This window comes from Ursus arctos, unplaced genomic scaffold, assembly GCF_023065955.2.
Source record: "Ursus arctos isolate Adak ecotype North America unplaced genomic scaffold, UrsArc2.0 scaffold_6, whole genome shotgun sequence".
Lineage (NCBI taxonomy): Eukaryota > Metazoa > Chordata > Mammalia > Carnivora > Ursidae > Ursus > Ursus arctos.
The window spans coordinates 13744648-13770172 of record NW_026623078.1 but is presented as its reverse complement, the minus strand read 5'-3'; the positions used below and the strand labels follow the sequence as shown (position 1 = coordinate 13770172).

The 25525-nt window shown below is 38.2% G+C and overlaps 1 protein-coding gene across 2 annotated transcripts in view; it reads left to right on the top strand.

Annotated features, from left to right (window-relative positions):
• The first annotated feature begins 20725 nt into the window (after positions 1 to 20725).
• The window catches only part of TCEA1 (transcription elongation factor A1), a 39607-nt gene continuing 34807 nt past the window's right edge, over positions 20726 to 25525 (top strand). The window contains exon 1 of one of the 2 annotated variants that reach the window (XM_026516473.4): positions 20726 to 21147. In XM_026516473.4, the coding sequence (XP_026372258.1) occupies positions 21085 to 21147 (63 nt within the window). In that variant the 5' untranslated portion in view covers positions 20726 to 21084. The remainder of the gene's footprint in view (positions 21148 to 25525) is intronic. The other variant, XM_057307859.1, reaches the window with a different exon arrangement.

The following is a 25525-nucleotide window of genomic DNA, read 5'->3' as shown; positions in this document are numbered from 1 at the left end:
TTGTTACTCTGAATTCCATTTCTGATAATTTGGTTCTATCCATATCCATTAGTTCTGTGGCAGAGGCCACAGACTCATTGTCTTTTCTTTGCTGGGGGGGATTTCTCCTTCTCGTCATTCTGATGAGGAGAGGTTGCGGAGTTGTCCAGAGCCCAAATTATTGACCAGGACCCAGGCCGTGCGCCCTTGTTTTATAGGGATGTTAGGGATGTGGGCTTCTTGATTTTTCAGCCTGCCTTCTGGGGGAGGGGCCTGCTGCTCCGATACTCGGGCAACCCTGTTTGGGTAGAGTCTCCGTGTCTCCTGCGAGGGTGGATGGCGATGGGCACACTGTGAGCCGGTCTTTCCAGGCTTTTGTTCTCTGGCGGCTTTCCCTGGTGGTTTGCTGTGCCTCTTCTGAGAGTCAGAGCAGCAGTGCCCGAATCTCAGCCTCTGTCTCAGAACAGAGGGATTGTGGACTGTTCACGGATGTTCTGGTCACTTTAACTCTCTTTCTGTTGGTGCTGCTCAACCCTTCAGCATCCCGGGATGTGCACCCCACACCCGGCGTCCCAGCCCTCACTTCCAGGGCCGGCGTGTCTCTGTCCTTTGTGTTTCTAATACCACCAGCCGCCAGTTACCCCCGTGAGCTCCGAAGCTCCCGCCCTCAGTCTGGTCGCGTGCGTTCCCGGCTCATGGTCTCAGTCCGCTCTCTTACGGGTGCTGTCTGTGAGCCCGCCCGCTCCCCCATGCAGGTGGCTACCGCTTCCCGGCGCCCCAACACGGCGGCTCCCTCCCCCTTCCGTTTATCTTCCGATATCTGTGCGCGGTTTCGCGGCTCCCCGCTTCGTACCTCAATACTCAGCGCTGGAGATGTTCATTTGTAGAGATCCAGATGTATCTTCCTGCGTCTCAGGCTGATTCCGTGGATGTTCAGGCTGGTCTGGTACCTATCCAGCTTGACTCGGGGGACTGGCTGAAAAAGGGGTCCCCTACTCCTCTGCCATCTTGGAATTCTCAGAGTTACTGCTGTTTTTTAAAGTAGATACATGATGAGCTCCTGGCTAGTTCAGTCAATAGAACATGCGACTCTTGATTTCGAGGTCATGAGTTCAAGCCCCATGTTGGGCATAGAGTTTAATTTTTTAAAAAAAAGGTAAAAGTAGATACATGACACATTTCCTCCCTCCTAACAACATACCATTTTATTTTGTAAAAATTACTAAAAAAGTGAAAAATAATTTAAGTAGCTGAGATATTCTAGGCATTATACTAAGCATTTTATATTCTTTATTAATGTAACCCTTACATCAACTTTATCTTTGTTTTATGGAAGGAGAAACTGATAGCTAGAGAGATGAACTGTTTGCCTATAGTTACAGAGCTATTTTGTGTAACAGCCAGGATTCAGAGTGATGTGCCTGACTCCATGGTCTGCTACCTTGCTCTGTGCCCCTGTGAGGTAATTTAAATGCCGTAAACAAAAAAGCTTATTCCATGTAATGCAGAACACTTAGAAGTGCCAAATAAACTAGGGTAAAAAACAGGTTACCATAAAGAAATTACAATCTCCATTGCCCAGAGAGAACTGAAAAGGAAAATAAAAACCCACATGGTACACCTAACTTTGGGGCTCAGAAAATAACTCACCATCGTACAGCCAGGACCCTTATAAGGGCCACAGATTGAACTAGAAAAACATTCTGCCTCCTCCGGAAGGAAAGGGGAAAACTTACCTATTTTGGCTAGGGCCCTGTATTAGAAGAGGGAGCTCTTCCCTTGAAAATGTTTAGGAGCTTATATTTATATATATTTGGATTTTGAATTTATACTATTTCTGTGGCCTGGAAAACAAGCTCATAAGTTAACATCAGGAATCTCCTTGGACTGGCTCTGCCTCTTGAGCACTTGGGAGAAGCAAGTTCTTTATGGAGAGCGACATCCTCAACCTGGGCAGCATAAATTTAAGTCCGCTGAAAGTGAGCTCAGCTCCCCCAAAGTACAAATCACAGGAGGGAACAGTCTACCTGCCACAAATGATACCAGGTGACACAGAATCTAAAAAGATCATTAGACTCTCGGGAACTTTAATAAACAGAAAGTATGAGTGTTAAGTGGAGACAAAAGAACAAACAAGTGTAAACACAGTATCAGAAATTGCAAGTTGGAAAAAAATTTTCTAGAAATGAAAAACAGCCACTCAAGTAAAAAAATATTTCAAATAAGAAGCATTATTTGTGACAAAATATTTGAAATAATGCAATGTGGAATTACAAAGACCATCAAAATGAACTATCATACAGCTATACAATGGAGTGTTATACAGCTATAAAGAAGGAATGAGGATGCACTGTACTAATTTGGAAAGGATTCAGAATACATTATTGATGGAAAAATAGTGTAAAAACTACAAAGGGGTGGAGGAAATAAGACCTATATTTGACTTGGCTAGAATTCACATTTTAAAAACCAAAATGCTAGAAGGATATTAAGAATCCAATAAAAGTGTTTATAGAGCATGAATGGGGAAGGAATGAGGTGGGTAAGAACTGGAGAGGAACAAGCCTTTTCTGGGTATTCTTTTTTTTTTGTTCTTCAGATTTTTTATTGTGGTAAAATATAACAAAACTTACCATACCGTTTTAACCATTTTAAGTATATGGTTCAGGGGCATTAAGTACATTCATGTTGCTGTGCAACCATCACCATCATCCATCTCCAGACTTTATCAGTTTCCCAGACTGAAACCCCATAGTCCTTTTTGTTCAGATTTTGAATTGTGTTAATGTATGACCTATACAAAATATTTAAATGGATGAGTTAAACTGCCATAGTGGACACAACAGAATTGTGTCTGAAATGGTGTGTGAAAGCTCTGAGGAATTTACTCAGGAGAAATCCCAGCAAGCAAAAGGAAGGGTAAGGAACTAGAAAAATAAAATGAAGAAGTCCAAAATAAAGGTTAATGGAAGCTACAGAAGGAGAGAACAGAAGAAGACAGAAGAAACATTTGAGGATAAAATGGCTGAAATTTTTCCAGACTTCAGGAAGGGTAAGAAACCTCAGATTCAGGAAGCAAAATGAGTTACTAACAGGATAAACTAACTCCCTACTGAGACATTTCATGGTAGAAAGCACAACTGACCACCACAGAGAAAGAACATAATAGCAGCTAGGAAGAGCCTACGTAAACTGTCATACAGTACACTTAAAAATAATGCCAGAGTCAGAATAATGGAATAATATCAGTTGTAGAGAAAAGGCAACTTGGAACTTTCTGCATAGGTAAACTCATTGAAGAGAAGAGCAAAAAAAACCCCATTTTTAAAATATTTTTTATTATGTTATGTTAGTCACCATACGGTACATCCCTAGTTTTTGACGTAATGTTCCGTGATTCATTACTTGCGTATAACACCCAGTGCACCATGCAATACGTGCCCTCCTTACTACCCATCACTGGCCTATCCCAATCCCCCACCCCCCTCCCCTCTGAAGCCCTCAGTTTGTTTCCCTGAGTCCATAGTCTCTCATGGTTCATTCCCCCATTGTTTACCCCCCCTTCTTTCTTCCCTTTCTTCTCCTACCGATCTTCCTACTATTTCTTATGTTCCATAAATGAGTAAAACCATATTTAAAAACCCCATTTTTTAAGGATTTTATGTATTTATTTGAGAGAGAAAGAGAGCATGTGGGGGGAGGGGCAAAGGGAGAGAAAGAAGCAGACACCCCACTGAGCAGGGAGTCCCCATACAGGGTTTGATCCCAGAAACCTGAGATCATGACTTGAGCCAAAGGCAAATGCTTAACCTACTGGGCCACCCAGGCACCCCAAACAAAAACCATTTATAAGTAAGTAGGAAGGTTATTGGGAAGAGCATACTGACAGAACCTTCAAAAGATGTTCTTTCAGAGGAAGGAAGGATCCAGAGGAAAGGAGAGCTATAAGCAATGGGGAACAAACATGGTGATAAATGTTTGAGTAACTAGAGAAGCATTCATTGCATAAAACTAATACTAATTTGGGAGCTGAAACACTACATAAAAATAAAGTACATGCAAAGGAATATAAAATTATATTTTATATACTAGCAGTATTTATAATTGCTCAACAGAAAAAAAAATAATTATGTGTAAATCTAACAAATCATGTACAGGATTTGGAGGCTGAAAACTACAAAACGCTGATGAAAGACATCAAAGGTGATCTAAATAAATGGGACTCTATATCATGTCCATGGATTAGAGGACTCAACATAGTAAAGATGTTAATTCTCCCCAGATTGATAGTTTAATGCAATTCCTATTAGAAACCCAGCAAGATTGTTAGAGTTATATACAAGATTATTCTAAAATTTATATGGAAAGGCCAAGGAACTAGAATACTTAAACTATTGAAAAAGAAAGTGGGAGGGGAGCCTGGATGGCTCAGCTGGTTGAGTGGCCCACTCTTGGTTTTGGCTCAGGTCATGATCTCATGTGTCTTTAGATCAAGCCCTGCTTAGGGCTCTGCACTCAGCAGGGAGACTGCTTGAGATTCTCTTTCTCTGTCACTCCTCCTTGCTCTCTCACTTTCTCACTCTAAAAATAAATAAACCTTTTTTAAAAAGAAAAGAAACCTTTTTTAAAAAGAAAAGAAAGAAAAGAAATCTATCAGATTTCAAGACATTATGTAGTAATAAAACTATGTGGTATTGGCAGAGGGATAAACACAACATGAACTGAACAAAATAAAGCAGAAATAGCCCCACACAAGAGCAGCCTAGTGATTTTTGACAAAGGTACAAAAGCAACTCAATAGAGGAATGATAATCTTTTAACAAACAGTACTGGAACAATTGGATATCCATAGACCAAAAAAGTGAACCTAAATCTCATATTATATACAGAAGTTAATTCTGTATAATGCATTATGGATTTAAATGTCAAATATAAAGCTATAAAAATTCTAAATGAAAACACAGGAGAAAATCTTGGGATGTAGGGCTCAAAGTTTCTAAATAAGACACCAAAGTAAAGACACCTAAAAGAAAAAAATTTAATTGGACTTCATCAAAATTTAAAACATTTTTGCTCTTTCAAAGCCCCTGTTAAGAGGATGTAAAGTCAAGCTAAGACTGGGAGAAAATATCTCCAAACCACAAATCCACATGCCCAGTTTGTAGAATACATACAACTCTCAAAACTCAACAGTATTTAAAAAAAAAAAAAAAAAATAGAAAAAAGGCAAAAAACACAAAGGGATATTGAAGACACTACATAGAGGGCAAATAAGCACATGAAAATATATTCAACAATCCTAAACCATTAAGGAAATGAAAAAACCACAATGAGATGATCACTATATGCCTATTAGAACAGCTAAAATAAAAAATGGCAATGCCAAATGCCAGTGATGATGCAGAGAACTCGGATCTCTCATACGTGGCTGGTGGGAATGTAAAATGGCCACTTTGAAAAAGTTTGGTAGTTTCTTTAAAATCTAAATACAATAGTTATCATATGACCCAGCAGTTGTACTCTTGGGCATTTATGCCAAAGAAAGGAAAGCTTACGTCCACATAAAAACCGGTACATGATTATTTATAGCAATTTTATTCATAATAGCCAAACAGTAGAAACAAAACTATGGCGCAACCATACCGTTGAATACGACTTAACAATAAAAAGGAATGTATTACTGATATACACGACAATTTTGCTGGATCTCAATGGCATTACACTGAGTAAAAATTGCTAATCTCCAAAGGTCACATATTGTTTGATTTTTATATAACTTTGTCAAAATGACAAAATTATAGAAGTGGAAAACAGATCAGTGGGTGCCAAGGGTTAGAGATGGTTAGGGGGAAGGTAGTAGGTGTGACTATAAAGGGACATCATGAACGAGGTCTTTGTGGTGATGGAATACTAATGTATCTTGATTATGGTAGTAGTTATATGAATTTATACCTGTGATAAAATGAGAGGACTCTGCACAGAGAAGTGTCAATTTCTGGGTTTTGATATTGTATTATAATTATGAAAGATGTAACTATCTCTACAATTTCCTTTCAACCTCTGAATTTTTCAAAAGGAGGTTTTTTTTAATGTACAATGGGAGGGATGATAGAATTTAAAATATTCAGTGGTTCCTCTATTTTCTGACAGTAAGTAAGAAATATTCATTCCCTTTAGATTAGATATTCACAATTGAAAGCTAACTAAACAAACAAACAAACAAAAACAAAAACCCAAACGTGTGTAACTTCCAAACTAATGGGGATGGGGATGGAATAAAGAAATCTCAATGTAAAAGACAAGGTAGGAGGAAACATGTAAAATGTAGAACAAGATATTTCATGATATGATAGATACAAATCCAAAAATAATAGTGGGGCGCCTGGGTGGCGCAGCGGTTAAGCGTCTGCCTTCGGCTCAGGGCGTGATCCCGGCGTTGTGGGATCGAGCCCCACATCAGGCTCCTCCGCTATGAGCCTGCTTCTTCCTTTCCCACTCCCCCTGCTTGTGTTCCCTCTCTTGCTGGCTGTCTCTGTATTTGTTGAATAAATAAATAAAATCTTTAAAAAAAAAACAAAAAAAAAACCACAAAAATAATAGTAATTGTGAATTGACTAAGTTTGCCAGTAAAATGACAGAAGTTGTCATATTAGACAAAAGAATGACATAAAGCTACATCATAATCACAAAAGATTGTGTTTAATTGCAGAAAGATTGAAAGTTAAGGGATGTGAAAATATAAGAAGCAAATGATCCCTAAAGTAAGCTGGCTTATCCTGTACTAGTGTGTTGTAAAGTAAGTTTTAAGGCAATGAACACATGTCCACACGAACACTTGTATATGGATGTTCACAGCATTATAATTCATAATACCCAAAACGTGGAGAGAACCTAAATGTCTGCAACTGATGAATGGATAAATAAAGTGGGGCATATCTTTACAATAGAGTAGTATGCAGCAATAAAAAGGAATATTATAACATGGATGAATCCCAAAAACATAATGCTAAGTGATACAAACCAGTTACAAATAACTTAGTATTGTATGATTGCTTTTATATGAAAGAAATGAATAGGCAAAGCTGTTTTTAAAAATAGACTTTAATGCAAAGTGTATTGTTAGGGATAAAAATGATCACTACATCACGATAAGAGTGGTAATTCTCCAGGAAGAGATGCTAATTTTTAACATGTATGTACCCGATATAGTCTCAAAGTAGGTAAAACAAAAATGATGGTGACATCAGTGAAAGATGTGGGGTAGGGAATTCCAAAGTCCTGCGCCTCCACACAAATACCAAAACCAAAAAACAAAAAACAACTGGCCAACACTGTCAGAATCAGCTTTATGGATGTGAATGCTTAAGAAAAACTTGATTGAAACCAGTACAAAAGTTTTGTGTCATTTTAAGTTACTCTTGCTTAATCCCCCACTTCTGGGTCTTGAAGATGGAAGTCTATATTCCCAACATACGTTCCAGATATTGAAGAAAGCAAAGCAGATTTCTGTTTCCCAAAAATTGTGGTTGACTCTTAGATGGCTCCTTAAAGGACTAATACAAAGGCCTTCCCCCCCCCCTTTTTTTTTCTTTTTTTTTTTATGGCCTAACTCAGAACTCTCTCAGGTTGGAGAAATAGCTACATGGAGGTGATTCCTCAAAAAAATATTTAAATGCAAAGGAACCAGCCACTACCACCTGGGGAAAAGGATATAAGTGGGTGCAAAAAGAGATACACTGAAAAGCCTGGGAAGAAAAGTCTAGGGAATGAGATGCCTTGGGGAATAAAGGTTTTGGAAAACTTCCACACATTATTGGAAGTCTAGAAGACCATGTGCCTGTATGGGCAGAGTGCGTGCTTAAAAAGACCTGAGAATGCTATAAGCTCTCATCTCTGGCTGATCTTAGAGCCCTGGGCAAGCGAGATATGAAAGTAAAGGCAAAGCTGTAAGCTTCCCAGCTGAATATTACAGGCATGCCCCAACACACACGGAGCCCAGAGGCAAACACTGGGAGTTGCTGTTGTTTTGTCTTCAGGTATGGAAGGAAATCTCAGTGAAATCATAGGTGGACAGTGCTGAAAGTCTTCAGGGAGCAAAACAGCGCCACATAGTGCAATCCTGAGCTGTTTACACGGAGCCCGGCCCTCTGGCAAGGGGAATGCAATTCTGCATGGGCAAAGACACCTGAGAATGAGCAAAACAGGCCCTCCCCAAGAAGACCAGTACAAACATCTGACTAATACCAACTTTACTGATCACACAATTGCAAAAGTCCAGGGCTAGGGGAAAACAGTATATAGCAGTCCCGGTTTTTTATTATTCTTTAGTCTTTCAGTTTTACTTTTTTTCAGCTATCATTCTTTTTCAATTATTTTTAGTCTGTTTTAATTTTTACTATATGTCACATATATGTGTAATTTGTAAAATATAAATACATATTTTATATAAGTACATATATTTATATGTATTACAAATTATATTTATATGTATTATAACATGTATTTACAAATTGTATTTTATAAATATATATAAACATAAATATATAAAATATATTTTATGTATGTATTTTATAATATATGTATATTTGTTTTGGTTTCCATTCATTGTATTTTATTGTATTTTTGTGTATACATCGTTTTCTTTCATCCCTATTTTGAGATCTAGTTTCTTTTAACAAACAGACCAAAATACACCCAGGATCTGGTCTATTGTTTTGTTCTGTTTTACTTCTTGTTTGATTTTTTCTTATTTTGTTTTCTGTTTTCTTCTGGGTTTTTTTTTTTTTTTTCTGGTGGTGTTGTTATTTTTGTCTTTTCTCTCACTTTCTTCTATTTTTTTCTGGACATAATGACAAGACAGAGAAACTCACCGTAAAAGAAAGAACAGGAGGAAGTACTCCCTGCCAGGGATTTAATCAATACGGATATAAATAAGATGTCAGAACTAGAATTCAAAACAACAATTATAAAGATACTAGCTGGGCTTGAAAAAAAAAGCATAGAAGACACTAAAGAAACCCTTACTGTATTAATAAAAGAACTAAAATCTAATCAGGCAGAAATTAAAAGTGCTATTATTGAGATGCAGTCAAAAAGGAAGCTCTAACAGCTAAGATAAATGAGGCAGAAGAGAGAGTCAGTGCTATAGAAGACAAGATGATGGAGAATAAGGAAAGTGAGATAGAGAAAAACAACTACTGGATCATGAAGGGAGACTTCCAAATCAGTGATACCATTAAGCAAAATAATATTCAAATAATAGGGGACTCAGAAGATGAACAAAGAGAGAGAGAGAGAGAGACATAAGGTTTATTTGAACAAATTATAGCTGAGAATTTCCCTAATCTGTGGAAGGAAACAGGCATTCAAGTCTGGGAGACACAGAGAATCCCCCTCAAAATCAATAAAAATAGGTCAACACCTCAACATGTAATAGTGAAGCTTGCAAATTTCAGAGATAAAGAGAAAATCCTGAAAGAAGCTCAGGACAAGAGGTCCTTAACCTACAAGGGCAGAAACATAAGGGTGGCAGCAGACTTGTCCACAGAGATCTGGCAGGCCAGAAAGGACTGGCATGATATATTCAATGTGCTGAATGGGAAAAATATGCAGCCAAGAATACTTTATCCAGCAAAGTTGTCATTCACAATAGAAGGAGAGATAAAGAGTTTCCATGACAAACAAATCTAAAGGAATTCATGAACACTAAATCAGCCCTGCAAGAAATGTTAAAGGAAATCCTTTGATTGAAGAGAGAGCCCAAAAGTAACAAAGATCAGAGAGTAATAGAGACAATCTACAGGAACAGTGACTTTACAGGTAATACAATGGCGCTAAATTCATAACTTTCAATAATTCCTTTGAATGTAAATGCACTAAATGCCCCAATCAAAAGACACAAAGTATCAGATTGTATAAAAAAGCAAGACCCATTGATATGCTGTCTGCAAAAGATTCATTTTAGACCCAAAGTCACCTCCAGATTGAAAGGGAGGAGGCAGAGAACAATTTATCATGATAACAAACATAAAAAAAAAAGAAAAAAGCTGGGGTGGCAATCCTTATATTAGATAAAATAGATTTTAAACCAAAGACTGTAATAAAAGATGAAGAAAGAAACTATACCATAATAAAGTGGTCTATACGACAGAAGATCTAACAATTGTAAATATTTATGCCCTTAACTTGGGAGCAGCCAATTATATAAACCAATTGATAACAAAAATAAAGGAACACATTGATAATAGTACAATAGTAGGGGACTTTAACACCCCACTCACAGCAATGGACAGATCATCCAAGCAGAAGATCAACAAGGAAACAAGGGCTTTGAACGACCCTGGACCAGATGGACTTCACAGATAGATTCAGAGCATTTCATCCTAAAGCAACAGAATATACATTCTTCTCAAGTGCACATGGAACATTCTCCAGAATATATCACATACTGGGTCACAACTCAGGTCTCAACTGGTACAAAAAGATTGAGATTATACCATGCATATTTTTAGACCACAACGTTTTAAAACTTGAACTCAATCATAAGAGAAAATTTGGAATACATGGAAATTGAAGAGCATCCTACTAAAGAATGAATGGTTCAATCAGGAAATTAAAGAATTTAAAAAATAAATGGAAGCAAATGAAAATGAAAACAATAGTTCAAAACCTTTGGGATACAACAAAGGCAGTCCTAAGAGGGAAGTATATGGCAATACAGGCCTTTCTCAAGAAACCAGAAAAGTCTCAATACACATCTTAACCTTACACCTGCAGGAGCTGGAAAAAGGACAGCAAATAAAGCCTAAATCCAGCAAGACAAGAAAAATAATAAAGATTAGATCAGAAATCAATGATAAGAGGAGAACAGATAAATGAAACTAGGAACTGGTTCTTTAAAAGTATTAATAAGATCAATAAGCCCCTAGCAACACATATCAAAAGAGAGAGAGAAAGAGAAAGGACCCAAATAAATAAAATCATAAGTGAAAGAGCAGAGCTCACAAGCAACACTGACGAAATAAAAAAAAATTATGAGAATATTATGAGCAATTACATGCTAACAAATTAGACATATAATCTTTCTGGAACAAATGGATAAATTCCTAGAAACATATAAATTACCAAAACTGAAACGGGAAGAAATAGAAAACCTGAATGTATCCATTACCAGCAAAGAAATTGAAGTAGTAATCAAAAATCTCCCAACGGGGGCACCTGGGTGGCTCAGTTGGTTAAGCGTCCGCCCTTGGCTCACATCATGATCTCAGGGTCCTGGGATTGAGCCTTACTTCAGGCTCCCTGCTGAGCAAGGTGTTTGCTTCTCCCTCTCCCTCTGCTTCTTGTCCCGCTTGTGCTCTCTGTCTCTCTCTCTCTCAAATAAATAACTAAAAGAAACCTTTAAGAAAAAAAATCTCCTAACGAACAAGAGTCCAGAGTCAGATGGCCTCCCAGCGGAATTCTACCAAACATTTAAAGAAGAATTAATATGTATTCTTCTGAAACTGTTTCAAAAATTAGAAATGGAAGGAAAACTTCCAAACTCATCCTATGAGGCCAGCATAACCTTGATCCCAAAACCAGACAAAGACCCCACCAAAATGGAGAATTACAGGCCAATATCCCTGATGAACATATGTAAAAATTCTCACCAAGATACTATCTAATAGGACCCAACAGTACCTTAAAAGGATTATTCACCACGACCAAGTGGGATTTATTCCTGAGCTGCAAGGGAGGTTCAACATCCACAAGTCAATCAATGTGGTACACCACATTAATAAAAGAAAGGAGAAGAATCATATGATCCTCTCAGTGGATGCAGAAAAAGAATTTGACAAAATACAGCATCCTTTCTTGAAAAAAAACTCTCTGCAGTGTAGGAATAGAAGAAAAATACCTCAATATCATAAAAGCCATATAAGAAAAGACCACAGTGAATATCATCCTCAATGGTGAAAAACTGAGAACTTTTACTCTAAGGTCAAGAACATGGCAGGGATGTCCACTCTCACCACTGTTGTTCAACATAGTACCGGAAGTCCTAGCCTCAGCAATCATACAACAAAAAGAAATAAAAGGCATCCAAATTGGCAAAGAAGAAGTCAAACTTTCACTCTTTGCAGATGACATGATACTCTATGTAGGAAACCCAAAAGACTCCACCCAAAAATTGCTACAACTGATGCAAGAATTCAGCAAAGTTGCTGGATATAAAATCAATGCACATTAGTCAGTTGCATTTCTATACACTAACAATAAGGCAGAAGAAAGCCAAATCAAGGAATCAATCCCATTTATAATTGCCCCCAAACCATAAGGTATCTAGGAATAAACCTAACCAAAGACATAAATGATCTGTACTCTGAAAAATATAGTACACCTATGAAAGAAATTGAAGAAGACACAAAGAAATGGAAAAACATCCCATGCTCACAGATTGGAAGAACAAATATTGTTAAAGTGTCTATTCTACCCAAAGCAATCTTCACATTCAATGCAATCCCTATAAAAATACCATCAGCATTTTTCACAGAACTAGAACAAACAATTATAAAATTTGTATGGAACCACAAAGGACCCCGAATAGCCAGAGGGATGTTGAAAAAGAAAAACAAACGTGGAGGCATCACAATTCTGAACTTCAATCGTATTACAAAACTGTAATCATCAAAACAGTATAGTACTGCTATAAAAACAGACACATAGATCAATGGAACAGAATAAAGAACCCAGAAATGGACCCTCCACTCTATGGTCGACTAATCTTTGACAAAGCAAGAAAGAATAACGAATGGAAAAAGATGGCCTCTTCAACAAATGATGTTGGGAAAATTGGACAGCCACAAGCAGAAGAATGAAACTGGACCAACTTTTTGTACTACACACAAAAATAAACTCAAAATGGATGAAAAACCTAAATGTGAGACAGGAATCCATCAAACTCCTAGAGGAGAACATAGGCAGGAACCTCTTTGACCTCTGCTGCAGCAACTTCTTGCTAGACATGTCTCCAAAGGCAAGGGAAACAAAAGCAAAAATGAACTATTGGGACTTCATCAGGACAAACAGCTTTTCCACAGCAAAGGAAATAGTCAACAAAACTAAAAGGTAACTCACAAAATGGGAGGAGATACTTGCAAATTACATATCAGATAAAGGGCTAGTATCCAAAATCTATAAAGAACTTGTCAAACTCAACACCCAAAAGCCAAATAATCCAATCAAGAAATGGGCAGAAGACATGAACAGATATTTCTGCAAAGAGGACATCCAAATGGCCAACAGACACATGAAAAAATGCTCCACATCACTGGGATTCAGGGAAATACAAATGAAAACCACAATGAGATACCACCTCACTCCAGTCAGAATGGCTAAAATTAACAAGTCAGGAAACAACAGATGTTGTCAAGGATGTGGGGAAATGGGAACCCTCTTACACTGTTGGTAGGAATGCAAACTTGTACAGCCACTCTGGGAATCAGTATGGACGTTCCTGAAAAAGTATAAAATAGAGCTACCCCATGACCCAGCAATTGCACTACTGGGTATTTATCCAAAGGATAAAAACATAGTGACGAAGGAACACATGCAGCCCAATGTTTATAGCAGCAATGTCCGCAATAGCCAAATTATGGGAAGAGCCCAGATGTCCATCGACAGATGAATGGATAAAGAAGATGTGGTATATATATATAATGGAATATTACTCAGCCATCCAAAAGAATGAAATCTCGCCATTTGCAAATATGTGGATGGAACTAGAGGGTATTTGCTAAGTAAAATAAGTCAGAGAAAGAGAAATATATGACTTCACTCATATGTAGAATTTGAGAAATAAAACAGATGAACATAGGGGAAGGGAAGGAAAAATAAAATAAGATGAAAACAGAGAGGAGACAAGCCATAAGAGACTCTTAACTATAGAAAAGAAACAGGGTTGCTGGAGGGGAGGTAGGTGAGGAGAATGGGATAACTGGGTGATGGGCATTAAGGAAAGCACGTGATAGAATGAGCACTGGGTGTTACATGCAACTGATGAATCACTAAATTCTACCTCTGAAACTAATAATACACTATATGTTAATCAAATTGAATTTAAATTGAAAAAAAGGAAACCAGGAGAACAATATCTTATCAGTAGAGAGTGTCAACAATACAGAAATAAAAATTAATGGGGCACCCGTGTGGCTCAGACGATTGAGTGTCTGCCTTTGGCTCAGGTTATGATCCCAGCGTCCTGGGATGGCGCCCCACATCGGGCTCCCTGCTCAGCCGGGAACCTGCTTCTCCCTCTGCCTTCGCCATTCCCCCTGCTTGTGTGCTTGTGATCTCTTCTCTCTCTCATTCTGTGTCAAATAAATAAAAAAAATCTTAAAAAAAAATAAAAATTACAAAAAGCTACCAAATAGATATCTGGAGCTGAAAGAACAATAATTGAAATGAAAATTCACTAGAGGAAATCTACAGCAAATTGGGACAGTCAGAGGAATCAGCAGACTTGAATTTAGGACAATTGAAATTAGCCAGTCTCAGGAGCAGGAAAAAAAAACGAAGACAAATAAAGAGAGCCTAAGTAATTTGTGGAAAACCATCAAGTGTACACATAATGGGAGTCCTAGAAGGCGAAAAGAGAGTCAGAAAGAATATGGGAAGGAGTGAATGGCCACTTCTTTCAACCCTGACACCCACCAAATTTAATGGAATATATGAATCTTCATGTCCAACAAACTTAATGAACTCCAAGTAGAATAAACTCAAAAGATAGACACAATCAGCCAACTGAAATCAAACTGTCAAAAGACTGAATTTTGAATGCATCAAGAATCAAGGAACTCGTAATGTCCAAGTTTCCTCCATATAATAAACAGCCAATTTCTCAGCACAAATTATGGAGTCCAGAAAGCAGTAGGATGTTATATTTAAAGTATTGAAAGAAAAAAAAAACGATGAACAATTCTATATCTGGCAAAACCATTCCTCAAAAATGGAAAAATTAAGACATTCACATAAACAAAAGCTAAGGGAGTTCAATACCTGCCATTAAAGAAATGCTAAAGGAACTCCTTCAGGCTAAAATGATAGGATGTTAGTAACTTGAAGACATATGAAGAAATAAAGGACAGCAGTAAAGGTACTTATGTAGGTTAATATAAACGCCTGTATTATTCTATTTTGGGCTTGTGACTTCTCTTTGTTTTCTACCTCATTTAAAAGACAAATGTATAAAACATTAATTATAAATCTAGGTTATTGGGGTGCCTGGGTGACTCAGTTGTTTCAGTGTCTGCCTTTGGCTCACGTCATGATCCCAGGGTCCTGGGAATGAGCCCTGGGTGCATCAGGCTCCCTGCTCAGCGGAGAGTCTGCTTCTCCCTTTGCCTCTCCCCTTGCTTGTGCTCTCTCTCTCTCTCTGTGTCAAATAAATAGATAAACAAAGAAACAAACAAACAAATAAATAAAATCTTCAAAAAATATAAATCTAGTTACTGGCCATGCATTTGGTAAAGATTTAATTTGTGACAGCTGTATAAATGGGGAAGGGCGGAGCTGTATAGGAGCAAAGCATTTGTATACTACTGAAGCTGATTTTGGATTATTAAAACGAGAATGCTATAATTTAAAAATGTTATTTGTACTTTCAGATATTATGAAGCTGGGCAGATCCTGGCTGGGCTGAGTATATAGGATCTCATTTTCCTCTTAGCCCTTTGACTCTTCCTGGAAGCAGTAAAGGAAATGAGAACAGAGTAAAAATGATATACTGGAAGAAATCAATCACAAAAGAAGGCTGGAAAGGAGAAACGGAGGAACAATAAAGTTATAAGATACAGGAAAAAAGTAGCAAAATGGCAGAAGTATGTACTTACTAATAATTATCTTTAGAGGATTAAATTATTCAATTTATGAATAATCGAATTTAATAATAATTTAACAAGAATTAAAAAACTTAAAAAAAGAAATCAGAACAATATCTCAATATCAATAGAGAGTATTAACAATAAAGAGATAAAAATTATAAAAAGTTAACCAAAATAGATATCTGGAGCTGAAAGAATAGTAATTGAAACGAAAATTCACTGTAGTTGAATTACTCCATTTTCACTTCCTTTTTTGCATATTTTAAGTTATTTTCTTAGTGGTTACTCTGGGGATTACAGTTAACTTTTTATCTTTTATTTTATTGAGGGGCTTCAGGAAAGGGTTGAAGGATTACACTCCATGACCAAATGAGATTTATGTCAGGAATTCAAGAATGGTTCACCATAAGCAAATCATGCAATGTAAACCACTATGTTAATACAATGAGGGAAAATTTTGACGTGATCATGTCAATTGACACCAAAAAACCTTTGACAAAATTTAATAACTATTCAGGATAGAAATGCTCAAAAAACTAGGAATAAGGAAAGTTCCTCAACACGATAAAAATCATCTATGAAAACCCCACAGCTAACATCATACTCAATACTGAAAGACTGAAAGCTTTCCTTCTAAGATCAGAAACAAGAGAATGATTTCTGCTTTCACTATTCTATTCAACATTGTATTGGAAGCTCTGTCAGAGGAACTAAGCAAGAAAAAGAAGTAGTGGTACGGGGCTGGCTCAGTCAGTAGAGCATGCAACTTTTGATCTCAGGGTCATGAGTTCAAGCCCCATGTTGGGGTGGAGCTTACTAAAAAAAGAAAGAAAGAAAGAAAGAAAGAAAGAAAGAAAGAAGGAAAGAAAGAGGAAAAAGCATGAAAATTGGAAAGGAAGAAGTAAAAGTCTTTCCCAGATGAAATAATCTTACTATGTAGAAAATCCTAAAGAATTAAAAAAAATAGAGCTAATAAACTCAGTGAATTTGCAGGATACAAAATCAACATACAAAAAATATGTTGTATTTGTAAACACTAGCAATGAACAACTTGAAAAGGAAATTAAGAAAACAATTCCATTTTCGATAGCATTCAAAAGAATAAAATATCTGGGAATAAATTTAACCAAGGTAAAAGATTTGTACACTAAAAACTACAAAATATTGTGAAAAGAAATTAATGTAGATGTAATTTAGGAAAGAAATTCCATTCTTTTAAAGATTTTTAAATTTTTTTATTTTTGGGTAATTTCTACAACCAACATGGAGCCTGAACTCAAAACCCTGAGATCAAGAGTCGCATGCTTCATCAACTGAGCCAACCAGGTGCCCCAAGACATTCCATTTTTATGAACTGGAATACTTAATCTTGTTAAAATGGCAATGGCAATCTTCATGATCTTGGATTTGCCAGTGGTTTCTTAGGTATGACGATAAAAGTACAAGCAACAAAGGAAGACAGATAAATGTCTTCAATGAAGTCTAATAGGTTGGGCATCAAAAATCACTATCAAGAGAAACTACAGAATGGGAAACAATATTTGCAAATCATATCTGATGAGTATAGTGTCTGGAAAATATAAAAAATTCTTCAAAAACAAAAGACAACCTGATTAAAAATTGGGCAAAGAACTTGAATAGACATTTCTCCAGATGTACAAATGGCCACCAAGCACATTATAATATGCTTAGCAGTTAGTCATTAGGGGAGTGCAAATTAAAATCCACTTCATGGGGTGCTTGGGTGGCTCAGTCAGTTGATTAGCTTGAGTCTTGGCTTAGGCTCAGGTCCTGATCTCAGGGTTGTGAGATTGAGCCCCTCCTTGGGTTCTGTGCTCATTGGGGCTTGAGATTCTGTCTCTCCCTCTCCCTCCCCCTCTGCTCCTCCCCTTGCTTGTGCAGGAGCATGCTGTCCTCTCTCAAATAAAAAATACTTTATTTTTAAAATTTGAAAATTAAAAAAATAAAACAAAATCCATTTCACACCCACTAGGATGGTTAAAATAAAAAATATGTATAAAAATAACAGGGGCGCCGGGGTGGCTCAGTCAGTTGATTGTCTGCCTTTGGTTCTAGTTATGATCCTGGGGTCCTGGGATGGAGCCCCGCAACCAGCTCCCTGCCCCGCGGTGACTCTGCTTCTCCCTCTCTCTCTGTTCCTCCCCCCTGAGAGCGAATATCAAGAGTCAGCATGAGCGCTCGCTCTCTCTCTCTCTCAAATGGATAAATATAATCTTTTAAAAAATGTATAACAAGTAAAAACATGAAAAACAAGTGTGGATGTGGACAAATTGGAACCCTAGTACATTTCCGGTGGGAATGTAAAATGGTGTAACAGCTGTGAAAAACAGATGGCAATTTCTCAAAATTAAATAATTACCCTAAGACCTAACAACCCACTCCTAAGTACATACTGAAAAGAATTCAAAACAGGTGTTTACACAAAACTTCGTATGTGAATATTCATAATGGAGCTATTTGCAAGAGTGAAATTGGGAAATAGTGAAAGGTAAGTTGAAACAATGCACATGTACATCAATTAATGAATAAAAAATGTGGTATAGCCATATAATGTGATATTATTCAGCCATAAAATGGAATGAAATAGTGATACATGCTACACCATAGGTAAACATTATGCTAAGTGAAAGAAGGGGTCACATATTGTATGATTCCACTTGTATGAAAGGATAGAATATTCAAGTCCATAGAGAAAGAAAGCAGATTAGTGATTTCCAAGACTTGGGGGCTGGGGAATCAGGAATGACTGCTTAAAGGGTACACGGTGTCTTTTTGAGGTGATGAAATCTTTGGAAATCTTTTTGGAACTAAAGGTGATGGTTGGGTAACATTGTGATTGCACTAAAGGGTACTGAACTGCACATTTTAAATTAAAATGGTAAATTTTATGTTGATAAAGTTATTTGTATATTGCGGCCCACAAATGGAGGCTGCCCCTGTGGCTCAGTCTAAGTCACAAATCTAAGCCTGCACTAAAGGGAAACACCTGTCAGGGAAACATTACACACAACAATCTTCTATAAATCTCGCTCTTGCCCCAAATCCCTTGTGATGGGTGCTCTGATGCGTGTGAGACCTTGGATCCATGGATTGTATTCACTAGGAGAAAATACCAAACTCGTTACTAAATTGTTTTAGTTTTGTCATTGGATAACATTATGCGTATTTTACCACAGTAAAAAAACAAAACAAAACAAAACAAAAAACAAAAACAAACCGAACAGGGGCGCCTGGGTGGCTCAGCGGGTTAAGTGACTGACTCTTGATACTGACTCAGGTTATGATTTCAGGGTCCTGAGATGGAGCCCTGAGTATGGAGCCTGTTTAAGATTCTCGCTCACTTTCTCTCTCTCCCTGCCCCTCCCCTGCTCATGCACTCTCTCTCTAAAACAAACAAAACAAACTGATTCTTTGGGGGGAAAAAACAAAAATGACAATTATTAGAGTAAATGTATAAATCCATAAACATAAAGGAAGATTCTTTACATGAGCATTAATAGAACGCAACAAAGTGAGGTATAAGTATTTGAACAATAAATTAATTTGTGGCTAATGAGCCTATATGGAACCTCCTATCTGCTATTATAGAATACAAATGCTTTTTTTTTTTTTTAAGATTTATTTATTTATTTGAGAGAGAGCAAGCATGAGGGGGGTCGGATGGGGGATGGACGGAGAGAGAGGAAGAGAAAGAATCCCAAGCGGACTCCCCGCCCAACCCAGAGTCATGAGGGGCTTCAGCCAGGGACCCCTGAGATCATGATCTCAGCAGAAACCGGGAGTCAGAAGCTCAGTGGACTGACACACCCAGATGCCCCTAGCATACAAATTCTTTTTCAGGACACTAGTATATTTATAAAAATTGACAAAATAAATCTCAACAACTACCCTAGAACCAGTTACTTCCCAATCATATAGTCTCACTGTATGTTGGGAATCAATAATAAAAAGATAACTTAAAAACGAAAAAAAGTACATGAAATAAAGAGAAGGGGAAAGGACAAAATTTCTCTTCCTCCCAAATAACTGACTAGAAGTAGGAAAAATCTGTCATCGTAATATAGAACAAGCATTATTAGCTGATGAATTTTGAATAATGATAAGCTAAATTTGGTGTGGGTTTATGTCTGCAAATAGCATGAGTTGGTAGTAAAAGTTGTAACTGGGCAACGACCCTTTGAAGGAGACTATACTCTCCACCATTAAGAACACAGCTATTTCAGTTTTCTACATTGGTTCAGTCATAACCCTCAAATTAAGGATGTCAACTTCCTCACTGATCTTCAGAAGCAGCTTAGATGCTTATTTCTCTGTTGAGAGAATTTCTCTCAACTGTTAGTCAACTGTAGTCAAATACTGTGTTCAGACATTCAGGAAACAAACCTGACTGGGTCTCGGTTTTTGAGGAGCTTACAAACGATTTGACCTAGGGGGTGATTTTAGGGAGATTGGGGCGGGGTGCTGGTTTTCACGGTAGCCTCCCACGGAAAAAAAGGCTTGGGTTCTGACTGCCTTTATTTATTTTTTAAATTTGAGCGAGAGAGAGAGAGAGAGCGAGCAAGCGCCAGCGCACAGAGGTAGACTGGAAGGAAGAAGCAGACTCCCCACTGGGCTGAGAACCCGATGTGGGGCTCAATCCGAGGGCCCGGAGATCACGACCTGAGCTGAGGGTGGACGCTGAACCGCCTGAGCCATCCAGTCGCCCTCTGAGTGCCTTAAAAAACCAACATTTCACTCTCCAAAACCGCCTCGGTTCAGAGCTCGGTGGGTCTCCGTGGATCCAAAGCTCACCCTGGGCGGAGACTAGGCCGGAGGCGCACGCGCGGCAAAACTCGGCCCCGCCTCCTACAGACTTTTACAACGGCCTGGCGGGAAGCCCTGCCGCCCAGTTTGCGTGTCATTTCATTGACAGCTTCGGTCGACGCCCGTCTGGCGGGCGCCTTGGCGCGCGGTTTCCCAGCGATCCGCTGTCTATTGGCAGTGCCTGCACGGTGCGCGCGGAGCTCGATTGGCGCTGCCTGGGGGGGCGGAGTCGCTGTCCCAGCCGCCGCCGCCGCCGCCGCCGCCGCCGCGGGCTTGGTTTGTGAGGAAGGGCCTAGGCCCGGGCCTGCTGTGGTGGGCTTGCCCAGCGCCTAGGCTCTCGTCTTGGCGTCTCCTCAGCTCCAGTTTCGCCCTCTTCCCGACGCAAACGGGCTGGGCGCGGGGAAGACCTGCGGGAGCCATGGAGGACGAGGTGGTTCGCATTGCCAAGAAGATGGACAAGATGGTGCAGAAGAAGAACGCGGTGAGCGCGGCAGGCAACGCGGGCCGGGAGGGAGGCCGGACGGCTGCCCGGGGCCGGACGTGGCGGGCTTCGGGCCGGGCCCTCTGGAGCGCCCGGACCGCCCACGCCGGCCCTCCCCGCGCGGGAAGCCGGCGTGGACCGTGTCCGCGTCCTGGGGAGGGCGTCCGGGAGGAGGTAGCGCGGCCCCGGGGCCGCCGGCTTTGGCACCCGTTCTTGTGTTTCCAAGTTTCTCGTCGTTAGTACAGCGTACTAAAACTAATCGGGACATTCTCTTATTTTAAATATGCAGAGTAGATTTACTCGCTAATTACCTTTTCAGTTTAGTTTAAGAATTGAAGAGTGTAGAAAGCCCTTCACAGTTTGAAAGAATTCGTTCTCTTTTCCATGATCGCTGGTTAACAACTAGAAATAGTATCACGTGGAGGTTTGTGATATGTTTTAGACATCAAGCTGATAAGTTAAATTTTGGGATTTTTTTTTTTTTTGAAGAATGCTGAACATTCGCTTGATTTATCTCGCCTACGCTACAGGTTTGTTTGGCAATTAAAAAGGTAGAGTATGCTAGTGTACTTGGCAAGTTGCTAAACGTTTTTTAAAAAGTGGATGTTGTCAGGTGGTAGGTAGTATGTAAAGAACTCTGATTAAAACGCACAACTAAGATGTGCTGGTAGATGCATTTGGCCAGATGTCATTGCTGGGTACTCTTAAGTAGTTTACAGTTAATACCAGTGGCATTACCTTGTTATTGATTAAGTGTTTATATGAACATGTTTTCTTTGTGGTTTGTATGAAGTCTTGCAATTTCTGCATTTTTGTCCACCAGTGTGTGCTTTCAGTCCTCTGATTCAGAGTCAACTGTTTTCAACTGCAGCTCCATGATTGTCTTCACCTGAATTTGTTCCACCCTGCTCAGTACATTTTCAGTATCAGTGTACCTGAAATAACTTATTTCTATCTATGAAATAAATTCTCTGTCAAACTAATGTGAAGGAGAAAAGGGATGCTCTGATTTATACAGCACTTTAGAGTTAAAAAGCATTTGTGCAAAATTCTTTTGGGACTCACAGCTATTATGGTGTACCCATTTTGCAGAATAAGAAACAGAGAAATTAAGTAGTTTACCCACTTAAATTAAGTACTGTGCAATTTGGATTAAGCCAGGACCCAGGATTTCTACTGGACAGCATTCCAGAGCAGAAAATAGTGTTAAACCGTGAGTTCTTAAGACTTTGTACAGAGTCTGTTCCTCTTTTCTTTAACAGGTGCGGTGCCTAGCATGTAATTTCATACCCTGTTAATCTGTATTTGCAGTTTTGGCCTTTTAAAGTATTTCCTGTTTGTTTTCTGCTCCAGACATTACCTTTGCCATTTATTTTTCTCATTGATACAGCCCCATGCAAGTGATGAGATCTGATTTTTTGATAGGCTGAACATTTCTGTTATTTTGTTTAAACTGGAAAGTTTTTTTTTTTCTTTACCTCAAGATCCCTAGATTTGCACAGTAGAAGCTCTGAGGGAAAAAGGCCTTTTGTTGGGTGATTTATTTTCTCTACCTCAGGCTATAATGTGTATCCATTAATCATGTAATGCATTAGATGTTTGTTTCCTTTCCTTGTAATAGGTTTTTCCTAAAAATGAGTAATTCCTTAGTGGATAAGTATGGAGAAGACTATTTTGTATTTATCTGCAGTTCTCAAGATATAAAGGAATTATGATGAGTCTGGGGGACAATGAGGATGAACTCCACAGATACTCCTCAAATCTCATTTTTCTGATAGTTCAGAACTTGACCAATATGGAAACTTGCCCCTCAAAAAGAAAGATAAAATTGATTGGCTCTTTTATGTTTTTTTTCTTCTCCCTTTTCCTGTATATCTTACAGAAATTCAAATTGGCAAATGAAATAAAGAGAAAGGGAAGTGGTCTGAATGACTCTCCCTTTTTGCCCTCCAAAGCACATCAACCCACAGATAGTTTTTTTTAGAGGTCAGTAATTTAAAGAAGTTGTTCTGGGGGTTGTAGGATTATGGTAGATTTGTTTCTCCGTGTGTGTGTGTGTGTGTGTGTGTGTGTGTGTGTGTGTGTGTGTCTGTGTGTGTGTTTGGTTTCCAGATTTTCTTTTGTCAGCTTAAAATATTTTTATACTACAAAGAAGTAAATTTTGCTTGAAAAATAGTTTTCCTCTTGAATTGGCAAGTTTAAGTGCTGTTATTGGATATATTATTTAATAAAGCGTAGGTGTAACATTTAAGTACTAATAAAAATAGCTTTCATTTATTGAACTATTACTCTGAGCCAGGCATTCGGCTAAGTACTTATTCCTGGGACAGTTTTGCGTGATAAGTAATATCCCCATTCTAAAAATAAGGAAACTATTTGGAAAGTTAAGTGAATTGTCCTAAGCCAAATTAGCTAGAAAGTGAGTGGATGAAGACATGAATCTAAATCTGTTTTGCCCAAAGTCAGTACTACTTTCCTAAGGTGCAGTGTCTCTCTAAAAGACCCTCTTTTTGAACCTTGCGTGGGTACAGCTAGGTGAATATAAGATCAGGAAATAAGAGTATTTGCTCTTCTGGGGAAGGCAGGTTTCCCTAAATATCCACTTAATATCCTGACCCTAGTACTATCCAGAATGTTGTACCATGTATATACTTAATCTTGAACTGTATTAGCAATTTTGCAAGTGTACACTCTGAGACCTTGATGAACCACCTAAGTTAGTTCCAAATTTACAGGTATTAGCTGTTTTTTTTATGTCATTTTAACTTTTTTTTTTAAATGTCATTTTGACTTGATGTCAACAAGCAAGTCTGACTCCTAATCTGGGTTCAAATTTTGGTTCCTCTGAACTTTAGCAGTGTGATCTTAGGTTCCTTAACATCTCTACTAAAACCATTTTAGGTTTTTGTTTTTTTGTTTTTGGGGGCATTTTTGGTGGTAAATTGGAGATAACATAGTAAAGATTAAATGAATTAAAAATCTTGGCAGTCCCTAAGATATGGTAAGGGATAAAAAACCTTTATTACCTGACTCTAGAAGGAGTGAGGTAACTTAGAATTTTCGAATTCATAGATTTTGTCATTGGTGTTGAGCTTTGTTTATTATTTCTTCATTGAAGACTCAGGGCTGAATAGAATTAAATTGTTGAGTAAGAAATTGAAATTAGATGTAAGAATATCCTAGGAACTGGGATACTTGGAATGTATAAATTTCTAAGTGTTATACCCGGGTTGAAGAAGAAAACTTTGGTTTTCCTATCAGGGTTAGATTAATTAGTGTAAAATGAAATTTAGAATGACTACACAATTTTTTTGTAACAGCCTTATTGAAATATGTAATACAGTTCTCCCTTTTAAAGTGTACGATTCAGTGGTTTTTAGTATATTCACAGATTTGTACAGCTGTCACCACACTATCTAATTTAAGAGCACTTTCATCACTCCAAAAAAAGAAACCTGTACCCATTAAGTAGTCACCATATATCTACATCCCCCTTCCCCCCCATCTGTTTTCTGTCTCTGTGGACTTGCTATTCGGGACATTTCATATAAATGGAATTATACAACACATGTTTATATAAATGGAATCATAAATTATGTGGTCTTTTGTGATGGGCCTCTTCTACTTAGTGTTTTCAGGATTCATCTATGTTATAGCAGGTATCAGTACTTCATTCCTTTGTATTACTGAATAGCACTACTGTACTGGTGGATATACTTCATTTTTGTTTATTCATCATTTGATGGACATTTTGGGCTGTTAGCCACTTTTTTGGTTATTATGGATAATGCTGCTAAGAATGTTCTTGTGCAGGTGTTTGGACATATAGATAGTGTTTTTTTTTTTTTTCTCTTGGGTATATACCTAGGAGTAGAATTGCTAGGTCATATGATAACTATGTTTAACTTTTTGAGAAGTTGCCAAACTGTTTTCCAAAGTTGCTGCACCATTTTACATTCTTACCAGCAATGGTTGAGGGTTCCAATTTTACCACGTCTTCATCAACACTTGTTATTATATCTTTTTTGATTATAGCCATCGTAGTGGATATGAAGAGGTATCTCATTGTGATTTTGATTTGCATTTCTCTGATGACTGATGATGAACATTTTTCGTTGTTTGCTGGCTATTTCTGTATCTTTGGAGAAATATTTGTTCAGATCCTTTGCCCATTTTTTTTTTTAAAGATTTTATTTATTTATGTGACAGAGAGACAGCCAGCGAGAGAGGGAACACAGCAGGGGAGTGGGAGAGGAAGAAGCAGGCTCCCAGTGGAGGAGCCCCATGTGGGACTCGATCCCAGAACGCTGGGATCACACCCTGAGCCGAAGGCAGACGCTTAACGACTGCGCTACCCAGGCGCCCTGCTTTGCCCATT